General features: G+C 30.8%; 1 protein-coding gene across 4 annotated transcripts in view; it reads right to left on the bottom strand.

Moving 5' to 3' along the window:
* Window positions 1-18,564, bottom strand: part of LOC122511627 (nephrin) — a 411,680-nt gene that overhangs the window by 348,867 nt on the left and 44,249 nt on the right. For 3 of the 4 annotated variants that reach the window (XM_043627001.1, XM_043626999.1, XM_043627000.1), the window contains exon 3: window positions 16,059-16,097. The exons of the other annotated variant lie outside the window; for it this stretch is intronic. In XM_043627001.1, the coding sequence (XP_043482936.1) occupies window positions 16,059-16,097 (39 nt within the window). The remainder of the gene's footprint in view (window positions 1-16,058; window positions 16,098-18,564) is intronic. 4 annotated transcript variants of the gene reach the window in all.

Raw genomic sequence — 18,564 nt, 5'->3', positions numbered from 1 at the left:
TGCAGGTGAAGAAAGAAGTAAATATTTTTGATGAAAATTAGGAAAAAGGCAGGAAAATAAAATATAGATTATAGAAATATAGATTTAAAAATAATATAGTTTATTTTTAAAAATAGAACATGAGTAGAAAGTAGTCTAGAAATAAATACTGGAGTAGAAAAATAAAAGAAAAAGTAGAAAATCTAAAGTAAAATAGAATCAACAAAACCATAAATAAAAATTGAAATTACAGAATTTATTCTAAACTTGTCCTAAAATCAAAAAAAGAATAAATGAAAATTTACAGTTAAAATTTAATACCAAATAAAAAAAGATAATTTACAGTTTAAATTCTTGTATTCCTGGTATATGTAAAAAATATTAGTTGTTAAATAATAAATTACAATCGTTTTGAATAAAAAAAAATGACGACTATTTAAATAAAGCGAAATAATGGGTTGACGATTTTATTAGCAAATAAAAAAAAAGAAAGGGATGGAGGGAGGGAGGGACGAAAAAAAATATTGCCATCGAAAGGGAAAATATGGACGGATTTTGATTCGTGTGGTTCGTAATTCAAATGGCGGATTACCGAACTTGTGACCCTTACACCGGCTCGGAATCCGCGCTTCATCGAATCCTGCTAATCGGCTGAAACGAGAATTCGCGTTCGATTGGTTTTATCGATAAGCTAAGCGAAGCAAAAGCTTAAAAACGAAAACTACACATTCGTGTATTCCTAGAAATATTAATTTGGTATCTAGACGTTTATTTTTTATTGAGAAAACAAAAACAATTTCTTTTATTATTTGATTTGGAAAAAATCTTTTTCTCCTGAATTAAATATAATAAAAGAAGTGTCTTTTTCTATTTTTTTCGAACAAAAAATATTAAGTTTTGCTATTCAGTAGAAAATAATTAAATAATTTTACCTATGACTGACAATTGAAACTTATTTCAAGAAAAATAATCAAACGTCAAAGTATCTGAATTAAAAAAAAAAAAATTCTCTCAGCGAGAAAATAACAAACTGTAATTGATACTTTTCTTTTTTAATTTTGTTGTCCTTTCAAGAGACTAATAAGAACATCGATAAATTTTGATTTTCTCATTACTTCATTCTGTCTCCGATCAAAAACCCTTTTCTCAAAGTAATTCTGTCCAACGTAAATTAGATTGCAAATTGCAAGACGCTATGTTCCAACCAATCTAAAGGTGAAGGTTTAATACGAGATTGCTTCGACCTATTGCAGGCTCAGGGGACGATGCAAGAAAATTTAAATTAGCTTGGCAAAGCGAGGAGTAAAAAAAAAGAATCTCCGAGAAAAATCATTTCTTTTCCATTCAAGAAACAGGGATTATTTTCCCTCTTGCTTTTTTTTATTATTATTATTATTTCCATCTATTGCACGCGAGAAACGCCTGTCACTTTAATGAAGGAATTGTCAATATCTCCATAAACTTTGATTTCAAACTTTTTCCCTCTTTTTCTAATAATTAAAACATGTCAAAGGTTACGTGGTGGAATATTTATTTTTCTCAATACTGCACAAATACTGCACAAATACTCTTTAATTATTCAAATACGAGTTTTTTTGGTTTTAAAATTCCCAATTCGTGAAAAGTAAAACTTTTTTTACGCCCAAAGTTTTTCTGATCCTTTGGTGAAAATAAAATTGCTTCGATAGAACACTCATGTATAATGAATATCTAGTCAAACTTTTATTTATTTATTTATTTTTTTTTTTTGGTGGACAAATTTCGAAGAGAGGAAGTGGAGGAGCGGTAATTAAAAGCAGCCAACATCACTAACCTCTGTGATCCCAAAGTCTCACTCCCTCTCTCTCTCTCTCTCTCTGTACAAGTTTTAGTAGCGCATGCGACTAATTCACTGGGTTTTCAAGTCAGAATATAACGTATAGGACATGGAGTGAATCAACTCTCAATCTACACCTATCTACTTTTCGGATGTGAACAAGTCGATTAGCATAGAAATTGAGTCGCAGCTGTTTATGCAAATCAAAGGATCTTGCGAATGCGTTCAACGAATCGATTCGAGTCAACGCGAATCGGCAAGTCGACTTTGATTCGACTTCTAATCATTCATCGTTTCCCCAACATTTCAGAGAGAAGGATATATTCCTAATCTTGCGAAATTCACCACCTTCTTCATTAAATGCAAATCAGGAAAATCGAATTTCACTCGAGGGGGTGGGCTGAAAGGAGGCGGAGGAGAAGAGATGTTCCAATGCAAGTTTCATCTCTTATACTTAATATTCAATGCTACACTATCCAGATAAATTGGTTAATTTCAAGATAAATACATGTACGTTTGATGAAAAGAAGAGAATGAACTTTTAAATCTGTTCCCTGCAGTTCGTTTTTTGCTCGAGAGTTTTTACAGTTTCAGATTTAGGTCATGTCTAACCCCGCCCTTCGATGGGCGGATCGTAGATTGTGCCACGCCCCTAATCTGAAGGGAAACACGCCTACGAGTAAAGAACCTACTATAATTACCTTCCGATAACCATAAGTTATAACCATTTAAATAGAAGGTGGAACTTTGTTTGCCACTCCCTTAAACTACAGCGATAACTGTTACAATAAGAAAAAATACGTTCGCCACGCCTATAAATGGGCGGGGCAAGAGAAGACCACGCCTTTTAAGGGCGGATACTCAGTTAGCCACCCCTACAAATAGGCGGGGCAATAGAAGGCCACATCTCTTGAGGGCGGAGACTCAGTTAGCCACACCCTAAATGTGCGAATCAAGAGAAGGCCCCGCCTAGAAATGGGCGAAACAAGAACAGACCACGCCCTTTAAGAGGTAGAATTAGTTTGCCACGCCTATAAATGGGCGGGGGAAAGAGAAGACCACGCCCTTCAAAGGCGGATACACAGTCAGACACGCCCCTACGAAGGTAAATTGATCCTAGAAACACAAAATTCCACATTTTTTTGCAATCTAAGTACAGAAAGGTAAATTTCCCATTAAAGAAAAAAGTCGATGAACAGATTAGAAAGAAAAGAAGTCATTTTCTTTCTAATCTGTTCATCAACTTTTTTTTATTGTATGCATCACGAATCTAAACAATTTCTAAACTGAATAGAGTACTAGATTGAATGGCACGAAATTAAATGTTTGTTTCGTATTTTCGCATGTCAAAAGTGCGTTTCGCCTAAAATCTGTTCGCTTAAAGTCAATTGATCGACAATGACGATCAAGCAGGCAAAGTCCCTCGTCGGCGTCGTGTCAATTCAGGCACGACTATACAAAAGGGTTTTAGAGAGTGAGAGAGAGAGAGAGAGAGAGAGAGAGAGAGAGAGAAAGCGAGAGTTTCTAGTGATAAAGAGAACATGCGGTGGTTATCGGAACAATGTCGCTCGACGAAAATGTATTACAGCTCTTTGTCTTATCAGTATGACAAGCGAAAGGGTTTTTGTCCAGTGAGAATTTTGTCTCGATAACAAGCTTTATAAACATAAAATCAAGTGCAGAATAGCGTATCATTCGTTCATTTTCGTATTGACTGGGAATTTAATAAAAAAAAAAGAAAAAAAAGAGGGAGGATTGTATTTGTAAAAGAGGGGGTAGAGTGAAAAATTATGAGAATTGAGGGTGTAGAAATGCAACTCACGGTCTGAAAAACGCCATACTTCTATAGCCCCGGCCATCGATAGTAAATCAATTAGCTTGCATTGTAAATAAATCACCGTTTTACAACTCTGCCGCACCATTTCAAACGACATTTGAATGAAATTTATCGTCCATTTTCGTTCGTTTCACCTCAATTTCAAATCCAATCGAGAAGGGTACACTCAGTTATTCTAATCTTCACAATTTGAATTTGTCTAGACACTAATTTCAATCCACTCAAATCATTTCCCGATTATTAATTGTTTCATGATCACGTCATTAATTACGAAGTCGGGACCAAATTGAATTGATATTTATTCAATAATGAAAAATAATAATAGACTCATCTACTTCTGTAAATAAATAAATAAATAAAACAATAACAAAAAATGTAACAAAGAATAATTAAATTGGAAATTTTTAATATTTTTAAAAAGAAACAATGAAAGAATCGAAAAAAATTATCTCTGAATACAATATATATAGAATCATCTCTATTGTTAGCAAATTAAAAGAGTAAAAAATTTCCAGACCAATTAGCGTGAAACAAAATTATATACATATATAGTGTGTATTTGAAGAAGAAACAATGATTCAAATTTGACGATTGTAACAATAAAGTCACGAACATACGTTTTTCAATAATGGCTTGCATAATGCACTTGTCAGGATAATGTGTTCTTACCACAAATACCTGTATAGCTTCATGTTCATTCATATGGAAACTAGAACGTTAACACAAAATGGAACTCGATTACGTGTATTGAATTTAATTCAAAATATATGCTCACAAAACTTTTGCTAATATTAATTATAATCTACAGTGTGATAAATGAATTTTAGTTTAAAGAACATATTTAATAAAGAAAATCCAACGAAAATATACGAATTTACTAAGAAATGTATTAATTTTTATATTAAAAATTAAAAATAGTTGATGTTACTTATTAATAATTATTTCCTTTTTAACTCAAACAGCTCCATCTAAAATAATTTTCCTGAAATAGCTTAAATACAAAAGGAATTTAAACGAAATATTTAATTAGTTAATTAAATCCTTAATTAAATTGTTTGTCTAAAATAGTTCGATAATTATTATTAAATACGAAATGAAAAAATTACAAAGTGGTAAAATTATTAATAAAAAGAATTCTATTATGTGAAAACATATATATTTTTGGTAAATAAATAAAAAGGAAATTCTCTTAACTTTAATCCATTTAGTAAATGAAATATTAACATTTATTTGTTATCTGATTTCATTACGGAGAAGATGATTCTCGCTGGACAAATCAGCATAGAGCGTAAATCAAACAGAGTTACACTAGCATACAGCCAGGAATTAATCGAGCAGGGATGGTTTGCATAAGGACGATACACATAATCAGTGGCAGTGTACTCATTTCACATAAGATCTTAATTACAGTCTTTCACTTTATAATCTTTGCATATTTTTTTCTCACCATCTACTTTAAACATTAGAATTCTAAACTAAACAATTTTTTTAATGAGAAATTCTTCAAAAATAAATATTTATCATCTTACTTTTTTGCAAAGAAAAAAAATTTGTAAAAAGAGGAACGAAGACAAGTGAATTAAATTGAGAAAATAAACCAAACTTTAAAAAACTAATTCAAAAATAAATACTCAACAGATTTGTCGTATTTTTCAAAATTAGAATTTGAAAAAAAGAAAGGAGAAGACAGGGGAAAATAGTGGAAATAATGTTATTTTAATAGTGAATCGACAGATTTTCCAATATACTAAACGTGTGGAAACATCGAGTTATAATCAATATTAGTGGCCAACGCTAACGTTAATGCGAGTGTCGGCTTTAATGATAACGCTAATGCTGATGCTAATAACGCCCTTCGAACTGCCCTGTCGTTAGCTAACTCGGTATCTCTCTCTCATTCCCTCTCTCTCTCTCTCTCTCTCTCTGATCAAGCAGTCTATCCACGAGAATAAACCCCTCCCCCACTCCTTTCATTGCATGGTCAGTGTTGGGGATACGAAATAGTCGCGAGCTTTCCAAATGTATAATTGATTATTGCTATTTATATAATCTCCCTCTAAGCCAATTAATTAAACTGTAGGTTATCTACTGTCATCGTTTTCCAGCCAGTTTCACCTTCTGTCACACATTTCTATATTGTTCCTCTAATTATTTAGGTCACACGCGACAATACTTCATATGTGTATGTAAACAAATTTTCAACGATTTATTTCAGTGCGTGTGGAGAATATTTTGTTTTCTTTGCAATGCGCCACATTTCTTTTTTGAATTTTTATACAAAATATATTTTCATTAGAAATAAATAAATAGGGCCTTCCATTGTGTAAGGCCCTTTAAGTAGGAGGTTTATAATTTAACCACGCCTTTGTCTTCTAAAGAAGGCGGGGATAACTATCCAACCACGCCCCCAAATAGGCGGAGCAACAAATAATAAAAAGGTAGAGGAAATTTAAAAGCCACGCCTCCATCTTTTAAAAAAGGCGGGGATAACTAACCATATCCTTAAATAGGCGGAGCAACAAATAATAGAAAGGAATTTAAATGCCACGCCTTCACCTATTAAAAAGGCGGGGATAAGTACCTAACCACGCCCTCGAATAGGCGGAGCAATAAATAATAAAAGGGTAGAAGGGATTTTAAACCACGCTTCCATCTGAAAAAGACGGAAATAATTGTACAACCACGTCCTCGAATAGGCGGAGCATTAAATAATAAAAAGGTAGATGACATTTTTAAACCACGCCTCTTTTTGAAGAAGACGGATATAATTATATAACCACGCCCTCGAATAGTGGGAGCAACGTAATAGGGAAGGGAAATTTATAACCACGCCTTCTTCCTGCTTTGAATGGGAAGAACTCATTTCATAGGCCGTATAATTATTTGCCACGCCCTCAACTGTCGATTTACCTGTGAGTCCTAAGCTAACAGGAGGGATATAGTTTTACCCTACCTTCAAGTGGGCGGAGCAATGATTTACCACACTTTGAAATGGGAGGGAAAATAGTCAGCCACGCCTTGGATTAGTCACGGCAATTATTTTCCTCGCCTCCTAATGGGCGGGGCATTTATTTTCCACACCTCCCAATGGGCGGAGCATTTGTTTTCCACGCCTTTAAATAGAAAAACAGTACTTTATTAACCTCCTAGTTCTAAAATAAACTTAAAATAACAAAAAATAAAAAAATCTAAACTACTTTTGACAATTCCTATTAGCTACAAAAAACATATTCCAAAAAAAGAACAAAGAAAAAAGTATTTAAAGAAAATTGTTTCCATCAAAAGTAATATATTCAATTCCACAGAAATTACTTGCAGGAAGAAGAACAAGAAATTGTTCCAAACGTTTTAGATGAAAGTGGAGGAGGGGAAAAAAGGAGAAAATTGCAAATGTAGTTGAAATTGATCGTGTGATATTTTAGGATAATGTTATAAGAAGATACGATTACTTAAGGATGGTATATCTGAAAAGATTTGTCTTCTATTGAAAGGGAATGCAAGAGTAATTTCAAGGAATAGAGGGGTAAGAGTGAAAGGGGGAAGGCTAAGTAGAGCTCAAGGAAGAGATGAAGGTATTCCCCAAGGGAGTGGAAACGAGAATCAGAGAGAGATAGGAAGAAGGGAACTTGGGGTTTTCTAGAAGAAGGAAGAGAATTCAACTCGGGTGACATTATTCCTGGTTAGCGCATTCGCGAATCCTGTCGCAACCTGTAACCACACCAAGCGATTTACAGCTGGGATCAGTGTCTCCTGGCCGGCTGTTGTAACTTGGGTTACTCCTTAATCCTCCGGTATCTTCTCTCTCAGTCATAGTTATATATCTATTCTCCAGTACAAAAATACAAAAAGCTTTTCTCCCTCTTCGTTTTCTAAAATAATTTCTTATTAATTAATTAATACTAATCATCTTAATTATTTTCAGATGTATTCATAATTCTTTTTAACCTTGTAATTACCCTGAATTTTTTATTGGGATAAGTACCACTAATGGTTTAATTAGAGGGACAATGACAAATTTCGTCTTCTTATATTATGCAAAACGGATGCAAAAGAGGATGGTAACGGTAGAGTGGAAAATAAAGTATTGGAAACCAAAGGTGCGAATTACCTGGAATTTAGTCAAGGGTGCGCGTGCCGAGGGTAGCCACACAAAAGAGAGAGGGAAACGAACCTCTAGTATTGGTAAACGAGGAGAAGGACAAAGAGCATTGAAGGGGATGAAATCACTAGTGGAGACAGAACCGAAATGCAACACCCCTCAAGCGAAATCAAAGGTTGACCGCGAAATACCGAAGGGCTGTTTGCCTTTGACACAATGCCACGCTTATCTGAACGTTTGCCATCTAGGATATAAACTATTCTCACCCCAAATCGAGAAGAAAGGCGAAGAATAAAAAAAAACAATCTTTGACTTTGAGACAATCGCAGCAAAAAGATATCGATTGTTTTTGCTATTTGTATGATACATTTTTTTTATCTTCTTTACCTGCTCTTACATCTCTCTACAAATTTTCCAGGGAGTAGGGATGATATGAATAGGAAATTTTATTTTAGCAGTGAACGTGAAACACGAAACATCGAGTTAATCTTCTAGGGAAAAAGGGATAAAATTAAATGCGGTTTTCTAGCAATTGTTAACGACCACGATTTGTTGATTATTTTGTGGAAAGGGGAATTTGACAGTTTGAGATTATAACCACTTTTTTCTAAAGAATAGAGAAAGGCATAAATTAGTATAGTTACAAATAAAAAAAGGTTCGTGAAGAACCTTTTTTTATTTGTAGTTTAGATTAATTTCAATAAAGACACAAATAAATAAAAGACTAAATAAAAACTAAATCGAATTTAGAATAAAACTAAAACGAAATATAAATTTCAAGAGACAAAAATCTTTTGCTTTTTTTCCTCTACAAATAAGGATGAAAATTCAGTTTCCTCTTGGACATTGGAGGTCGAATATCCTGAAGCAAAATGCAAAGATTTTTCAAAGAAGAAAAAAGCGAGCGAAAGCTAGAGAGAGAGAGAGAGAAAGAGAGAAGGAGACCACATAGTGGAATCGTATTATGGGTTTGCATGTATAGATATTGTAGCTGCATCAACATTTCTATACAGTTCGGAAGCATTGTGATGGAAATGCCCCGGTCGGTTGTTCACCAGCCAATCATTCGCTCTGAAGTGCTACTACTCACACCTCGCATTTTTCTTTTACCATCGCACACACACACATGCACACACTACTCTTTACTCTCTTCTAGATCGCGCGGCATTTTCTCTAGCCGAGTAGGTAAAAACATAAACTACAATGATGGAGAAGAAAAAGGCATCTAGGGGGGAAGAAGGAAGGAGTGCTTGCGAATGGTGAAAACCTTTCTCATGCACATTTCACTTGTTCTCCATTTTCTTTACTCTCTCCTCTCTCTTTCCCTTAACATTCGTTTCCGCTTTCACGGATCCTATCACCCGAGTTAGATTTTTCTTTTCATTCGCCGAAGTGCCTTTTTCCAACATAGAGAGAGAGAGGTTCAATTCGTAAACACTAATAGTTTGAAAACAAAAAGCTTGAAAGCTCTCTTCTGTGATTGTGCGGTTGAATTTGAAAGTAGAAAAATGTAAAATAAATATCGTTTTTGCTAAAGTAGTTCTCCAATTTTCACGCGTAGATACAAAATTAAATTCCTTTTTCCCTAATAGAAAGAAAAGAAAAATAGAATGAGAAGTTCGCGATATAAAAAAGAATAATAAAATGAAAAAGAGAATTAATAATTTGAGAATGAAAAGAAAGAGTTTTAATAAAACTTGCATTACAGGGGAAAAAATTAAGATAACACATTCGACTGTGGTAATATTACCGCGCTATACTTTTTATATCCCCATCCCGATGTTAAGAGAGATCACTAAAAATTCTACATAATTTTCTTACACTTCTTCATCGTATTCTAATAAAAATTTCATCAAAGAAAAATTTATTTACCAATCAGAGGCAGAAGAGATGATTTCAATTTTTTAAATTAAAAACCATTTTTTGAACGAATTGAACCACAAACACGATGATGAAATAAATTTGATAAAATCAAATACAAAAAAACAAGCAGGAGAAATAGAAAACGAGTAAAAAAAATGTTTTGATCGATGTTTTGAAAATATTTCCTACAAAGTCGACTTTTATTTGTATTTTTATTTTTTTAGAAATGGACGAAAAAAAGTTTGTGAGTTGGTATCATAAATGAAATCACGTATTTGTTCAACTAACATGTAAACGAGTTGTCCGTAGTCTCAATGCACTGGCATGTAATCGAATACAGTTCTCTGTTAAAGGGTTTGAGTGAGAAAGAGAGAGAGAGAGAAGGGGAAAGGGGAGCATGAAAACCACTAGGCTTCGGGAAGGAAATAGAATGAGCGAGCGAGAGAGGAACAATGGCACTAGGCAGTTGAGCAGGTACTACTACGCTGAAACTAAAATCAATTGTAATCAAGACCCAGTATATAAATCAAATCGCTCGTGGAAGATCGAACCAGAATATAGCATTCGTTGCCGAGGAAATGGATCTAAAGAGAAAGTGGAATTTCATTCAGGGGAAGGGACAGAGAGAGAGAGAGAGAGAATTTGAATTTGAATGTTTACCTTCATTCCCTAACCGTTAATTTCTTTTCCCTAATCATTGACCTTCTTTCCCTTTCGAAATAAACTCTTACCCCTAAAAATTAACTTCTTTTCCCTAGCCATTTGTTTTCTTTCTATAAAAATTAATCCCTTGTCCCTAAATATTAATTTCATTTACATTGCCATTCGGTGACGTTCCCTTACCATCCTAAACCTATCTCTTAACACTCCTTCCCTAAGTATTATCCTTCTTTCCCTAACCATTAACCTTCTTCTCCATCTACTTTCTCTAAATATTTACTATCTTCCCCTAACCATAGAACTTCTTCTCCATATATTTTTTCTAAATATTTACTCCCTTTCCCTAACCATTGACCTTCTTCTTCATCTACTTTCTCTAAATATTTACTCCCTTTCCCTAACCATTAACCTTCTTCTTCATCTACTTTCTCTAAATATTTACGCCCTTCCCCTAACCATTCCTTCTTCTCCATCTACTTTCTATAAATATTTATTTCCTTTCCCTTTCCCTAGCCATTAACCTTCTTCTCCATCTACTTTCTCTAAATATTTACTCCCTTTCCCAAATTATTAGTAACTTTTTTCTAAACCTTGTTTCCCTAACCATTAACCCATTTCCCTAACCTCCTTTTCCTAAAAGTGAACTTCCTATTCCTAACTATTAATCTCTTTACACTTACCTTTCACTTCCCTTCCTTAGGTTTTAACCTACTTTCCTTAAATAGAAACCTCTCTCCCCTAACCATTAACCTACCTCCTTTTCCTTAACCATTAACTATTAACCTTTCTTTCTTCCCCAACTTTAATACTTCTATCCCAAAGCAGTAACCTCTTTCTCCTAACCATTAACTTATCCTCTCCAACAATTAACCTTCTTTTCTAAAGTGTCAACCTAGTTTCCTTAAATTAACTAAATATTAACCTTTTTTTCTCAATCACTAAACATCTTTCCCTAACGCCACTAATATTTTTTCCATAACCACTAATAATTTTTCTTCAATCATTAACCTTCTGTTGCCAATTCCAAACCTTCTTTCCTCAAATAATAATCTTATGTCCCTAATCATTAACCCTTTAACGCCTGCGGGACATATATGTCCCACTTACAAAAACCGCTGTAACTTTTTTAAATATTAATATTTTTTAATCGTAGTTGACTCCATTTCTTCAGAATCCGTCAACGTACCAAAAAAATAAAAGTAAACTACAGAAAATATTTTTAATGTAAAAAAAATAATGAAAAGTTTGTGCGGGACATATATGTCCCACTTACAAAAACCACTGTAACTTTTTTAAATATTAATATTTTTTAATCGGAGTTGACTTCATTTCTTAAGAATCTGTCAACGTACCAAAAAAAATAAAAAGTAAACTACAGAAAAAATGTTTAATGTAAAAAAATATTGAAAAGTTTATGCGGGACATACATGTCCCACTTACAAAAACTACTGTAACTTTTTTAAATATTAATATTTTTTAATCGGAGTTGACTTCATTTCTTCAGAATCTATCAAGGTACCAAAAAAAAATAAAAGTAAACTACAGAAAAAATTTGTAATGTAAAAAAAGTAATGAAAAGTTTATGCAAACAGGAAAAATCGTTTTAAGAAGTCGGTTAGCTCATGTGCAAATGCTAGAGTCTTCTTTTTCTTACCATTTACCTCTTTTCCCTAAATACTAACCACATTTCCCTAATCCCTAACCGTAATTTCCTGATCTCTTCACTTCTTTTCCTTACCACTAACCTCTTTTCTATAACCATTTTTAATTTTCTTTTTCTAATCATCAATTCTTTCCACATTCTAATAACTATTTCTGAACAATCAAACAAAAATCTAATCAAAAAAATTCCTAAACCCACAAATTATAAATCCAATCCTGTAAAATTGTTCCCAGTAAAAGAAATTGTCGAAAGCTGTAAATCCAGTATTAAAAGAAAATAAATAGTAATTCGAGAAAAATAGTTAAAGTAAAACCGAAAGGTATAAAATTGGAAATTACAGAAAAAGAAGCAAAAGAATGTAAAAGAGAGAGAAAGGGAGAGAGAGAGAGAGAGAGAGTGAGAGAATAAGAGGAGAGGGAGAGAAAAAGAGTAAAAGAGTGAAAGAGAGAAAGACAGAGAAAGGTAAGAAATTTTTTAAACTCTCTTAAAGAATCGTGGATGAACTATACAGTAGACAGAGAAAAGATTACCCAATTTTATAGTGAAACATCTATACCGGTAAAAGGATTGTCTGAACCAATCCTAAAGGTTAAAATGCTTTAAAATTTAAAAGAGCGGAATTGCTTCAAGTAGAATAAAAGAAACCAAAGATGTAAAATGTAGAGTCCTGATCCTTGAGCAAACTGTGAAATTAGAATTCTTAAACCCTCTTAAAACGGCCAAGATGAGGTCTTAAAATTTTAACATTTTCCCCTGATTTTCTTAGAAAGAAAGTAAAAAAAAAAGAAAAAGAAACACAAAAACCACCCCAAGTGTCTATAATATTGTGAGAGATCTCGCACAGTTTCGATAGAAAAGGGAAACTCAAATTATTCCATGTAAATTTTCAAAGGGACAATTTTATTTCATGACAAATTAATTTAACTAAATCGAAAATGAGAATCTTCTTTCTTTTTAATAAAAACATTATTATTATAATTAATTAGTAATTAGTTTTAATAAAATTCTTCCCAAGAGTTCAATTATTTTTCAGAATAATAAAATTTTTCACATGAATAAACTTACTTTCTCCAACTGGCAATTCGCCCTAAATACCAGGTGTCAATTTTAATTGACAATAATTTCCCAATAAACAGAAGACTATTTAAAAATTACAATTCTGATCGCGTCGAAAACTAAAAGTTCGAAAGCGGTAAAGTTTTCAAGAGGAGATTTGTTTGTGAAAGCAATAAATGACAAGAAACCGAAGACGTTGATCTCTCTCTCTCTCACTCTCTGGCAGCTTTTCTACAAACTAAAATTAAAGGTAGATGAGTGAATGTTTCAGCACCTGTTTGTATTGAAAGTGGATAAACTTGGTAATGCAGTTTTCATCGCAAAAGTTAAGGAAGAGTCGCGTAAGCATTGTCGATAAAAAAAAATAGCTGACGATATCTGATGACACAGAGAGTGGGAGTTAGTCGATGGACACTAAAGATATATAGAACTCGGGTAATCTATATGTATATACGTGGGTCACAGGTGTTGCATTTTGAAATTTTGTTCTTCCTGAATGAATAAATTCACCCCCCTCCTTGAAAACCATAGATTCTTTCTCTCACATTTCTATTTTTTTTTCTCTCCAAACGCCACAGAGAATCATAATTTCTACAAATATAAAATCGCAAAAAATTATCTTTTACCATCTCTGGGAAAATCAACCTGCACCAATTTTATTATTATTCTTCAATTTGCATTCTCTATTTTCCACTTATTAATTTTTTTTTCTTTTAAACATTTATATTCTATTTAATTAATTACTATAACTAGGAACAATAACTAACTTCTTACTACTCTTTTTAAATAAAATTAGCAATTTTAAAAATAATAGAATTTAAAAATTTTCTAATTTAAATTTTTGTTGAAAACACTAAATAATTTAAATTATTTATTTATTTATTTAAATAATGTTGGAGAAATTACAAATAATTGCAGAAATTCAATTATTAAAAAAAAATTCTTATAAAATTCAACTATAATCAAAATTTGAAAAAAAATTCTCTTAAAAATCCCAATTATTTTTATAAATAACAAAATTCTTCTCCAAAGTTCAATTATTTTCATAAGTGTAAAAAAATTTCTTGTCCTAATTTCAATTATTTTCAAAAAAATTTCTAATCTCAATGATTTTCAATATCTACTATTTTAATAAAATTTCCCAAAAAGAATTCAATTGTTTAAAAAACAATTTAATAAAATTGTATGTAAACATTTAATTATTTTCATAAATAATAAATTTTTTTAATGAATTCAAATATTATTTTCATAAAAAATAATTTAAAATTCTAGAAAATAATAATTGAATTAAAATTGAATTGAAAACAATTGAATTCTTATAAAGAACTTTACTATTTATAAAAATAATTGAATTGTTTTGAAGAATTTATTAAAATTTTAGGAAATAATTGAAATTTAAAGAAATATTTAAAAATATTTGAATTCATCCGAGTAATTCAATTAAAATTATTTTGAAAATAATTGAATTCCTTCGAAGAATTTTATTATTTTTATAAAAATAATTGAATTTTTTCGAAGGATTTATTAGAATTTTAGAAAAAATGGAATTTTTTCGAAATGTGTTAAAATTTTTAAAAAATTTGAATTTTTTTGAGGATTTCAATTAAAATTGTTTTAAAAATAATTAAATTCTTTCAATTTTTTTAAAATTTTGATTATGAAATTATTTAAAAAATTTATATTTTAAAATAAAAAATTTTGTAATTAGCGTAACAATAATAAATTGAATATCACGTTCAGCGCGTAAAATTTGCTAGTAAAAAAAATTACAAAAAAAGTGTTACTTTTAAATTTTATTTTTCAAAAAAAAAAAATAATCGGACATTGAATATTTTATCCACGTTTCGAGGGAACACTATAAAAAATATATTAATTTTCTCATATTAAATTTATCTCTCTCGTTCTCTCTTCTTCTCTCTAGATGATAATGGTTGATTGTTTAATAATGAGTCATTTTATTAATAAGGGACAATCGTGTTTTATGAATCTAAATTATATAAAGTGGGTTATTAGTATATGATGTTATTATAATGAAGCGTTAGCAAAAAGACGAAGTGAAGAGAGAGATCGGGCAATTTTCTAAAGTACCCATGAAGAATTGATAAGTACAAGAAAATTAAAGCCGACTAAATATTTAATTTCCATATTATTATTTTATATACGAATTTTATTAAAATTTCCCTCGTTGCTATTTTATTAAAAAAAAAAAAAAAAAACTGAACTTTCAGGATAATTAAAATCAGATAAATTCGAGAAATGAAAAACAAAACTAAAATAATAAATAATGAAATAGAATTCTTCCCAAATTGAATAAAATAAAAATTACCCTAATTAAAATACAATAGAACTCTTTCCAATTGAAATAAAATAATTAGAGGAAACAAATAATAAATAAATAAAAATTTCACCCCTATTTCACTTCACTTTCACTCCACCTTCATTAAATAATTATGAATTAGGAATCAAAATATTATTAACTAATTCAGAAGAAAAAGTCAGACATTTAGAAAAATGGAAATTAGTCAAAATATTTGAAATAAATATATTAATAGTAAGAACTGATTAATTAATTAATTTAATTAAATCAATTATGTAAATTACGTAAAAAATAAAAATTACAATATATTATTAAATTGCGGTTGCAATACAATGTACCTGTAAGAATAAAGTGCGCATTTTGTTAATATTTAGAGAAATTACCTTTTTCGATGTAGCAAAATGTTCACTATACATTCTACAAATGTAGAAAAATTTACCAAAAAGAAATCATTCATTACTAATAACATTCATTATTAATAATTAATTTCGCCTTTAAAAAAAATATAAACGTGTTAGTAATTACTGGTGAAACTATTAATTAATTATAACAACTAATTAATACTGTGTTTTGTTAAATACCAGAAAGAATATTATACGAAGAAAAGTAGGCTCAGAAATGAAATCAATATTAAATAATAAAGAAAATAGAAAGAAAAGAAAGCTAATAGAATTTTTTTTTTAAGAAGAAAATAATAGAAGAAAATAACTGCTAAATAAAATGTGTTTTTTAATCCAGAAAAAACACAAAAAAAACAAAATAACTAACCTCCACGTAAAGGCCTAGAAGAAAATGAACGTTGATTTCCTGTAACAAAAATAATATAAATCATAAAAAACCAAAATAATAAGAACAGAAGAAAAATGTCAAAGAGAAGAGATGAAGTTTAGAGAAGAGAAGAAGAAGAAAATTAGAATTCTTTTTTTTCCCCATCTTTTTCTTATTTTTTTTTTTTTTTTTTGAAAATAAGAAAAGAAATGACATGCGCGAAGAACATGTATTACTAATGCCATTTCCTGTGAGTTTTGCTATAAAGTCTCGTAAAAGAATGTAATCTATCTACGTCATTCGCATTAAGCTTCTCTCGCGTTCGATAAACCCCGCGACCTCTTTCTGAACATGAAACACATAAATTTTCTACGTTCCACGTAATATCGAGTTAGTGTTGTAGCACCAGAAAAATATTAAACCACAAAATATCGCAGGGTTTTCTTCTTTCTTTTTAAGGGAAGAAAATCGATAAATTGTAAAATATCATCATCATCATTTTATTTTTTAACAACACTGATCGAATTTACAGCGTTGGTTTTATAAATTGCGACTTATCTCTTCGGCGTAATGTTCCGAGAGTTGGGGATGTAAAATAATAGTTGGAGTGAGATGGGAGAATTTTTTTTTTTTGGTTTTGTATTTTTTTCTTTCACTTCATTTGAATTTTGCCCTATTTCACCTTTGGTGCATTTCACTTCACCTCACTTTCACTTCACTTTAATTACTTTCAGCCCACTTTCACTTCATTTTAATTTTTTTCACACCACTTTCACTTCACTTTAATTACTTTCAACACATTTTCACTTTACTCCATTTTACTTCACTTCACTTCAATTTTTTTCACACCACTTTCACTTCACTTTTATTACTTTCACCCCACTTTCACTTTACTCCATTTCACTTTCACTTCACTTTAATTACTTTCACTTTACTCCATTTCACTTCACTTCAATTTTTTTCACACCACTTTCACTTCACTTTAATTACTTTCACTCCACTTTCATTTCACAACACTACATTATACTTTTACCCCACGTTCACTTCACTTTCATTTCACTTCAATTAACTTTCATCCCACTTTTACTTTACTCCATCTCACTTACGCTTCACTTTAGTGTTATAGTTTATTAAAAAAAAGTGACGGCGAGTTGGAGTGAAGTGAAAGTAAAGTGAAGTAAATTAATAGAGTGTAAATCAAGTGAAGTGAAAGTGGGGTGAAAGTCAAGTGAAGTGTATTAAAATGAAGTGGAGTGAAAGTCAAGTAAAGTGAAACTGTGGTGAAGTGAAGTGAATGCAAGGTGAAAGTTAAATGAAATAAAGTGAAAGTGGAGTGAAATCAAAGAAAAGTGTAGTGAAAGTGAAGTAAAGTGGAGTGAAAGTGAAGTGAAATTAAAGGTTAGTGGAGTGAAGTGAAAGTTGAGTAAAAGTGGGGTAAAGGTCAAGTGAAGTGAAGTGAAGTGAATGCAAGGTGAAAGTTAAATGAAATAAAGTGAGAGTGGAGTGAAATTAAAAAAAAGTGGAGTGAAGTGAAACTAAAGTGAAAAATATGGTCCAACCCTGACTATATTCCTCTAGAAAATTAAAAATCAACTGAATACAAATGAAAACTGAGATGAAGTGAATTCATATTCACCGGTGAATATGAAGTGAAAATTACGTAAAACTGACAATAACTAAAAAAATACAACAGCATAAAAAACAGAAAAATCCAACAATATATAATAAAATTCCCCCAAAAAAATAAAAAAATCCTCTCATTCGAATTTTGACCCAGCACGTAAAATTGAATATAAAAAAGTGAGACCACAAAATGACCGAAAAAAGACAAAAAAAAATTCAGTGAGAAAGAAAAATGCAATAAGAACCAATTTGGAGAGGGAAGAAACAAAAAAAGAAGACTCCCTGTTCTCTGATCTTGATTCGAACGCCATCTGGGAGGTGATAAAGCGAGTCGTTTCGAAATTTTCAAGTGGGTGGCAAATGGACCCAAAGTTGGGAGGAAAATGGCATGAAAAAGGATTGAGGTTCAAGAGAAGGATACATAGGTGTGATCTCGAGAGGTCTCATAACACTTGGAACCAGGTGCTCTCCTCTATTATTGCTCCCAAGTCAACGAAATCGATTCTTACTGTACACGTATATATACATATATAGAATAAAACAAAAGAAGGGCAAAAAAAATATGTATTATTTATTGTTATCATTAATGTTAGTAGTACTTTATTATTACTAAAAACATTATTAATTATTCACAATATTATTATTAATAATAATAATAATAATAATAATAATAATAATAATAATAATAATAATAATAATTATAATAATAATAATAATAATAATAATAATAATAATAATAATACTATCAATTAATACTAATAATAATATTATTATCAAAATTCGTTATATTATAATTATTGTTACTATTATTATTAATTATGATTGTAATTATTAACAACAAGAATAATAATTCTGTTACATAATTATAAGGAATATTTCAAAT

Source organism: Leptopilina heterotoma, unplaced genomic scaffold (assembly GCF_015476425.1).
Source record: "Leptopilina heterotoma isolate Lh14 unplaced genomic scaffold, ASM1547642v1 Lhet_88, whole genome shotgun sequence".
NCBI classification, from domain to species: Eukaryota; Metazoa; Arthropoda; class Insecta; order Hymenoptera; family Figitidae; genus Leptopilina; species Leptopilina heterotoma.
Note: the sequence above shows the minus strand (reverse complement) of the source record. Positions and strands in the feature narration are given on the sequence as shown.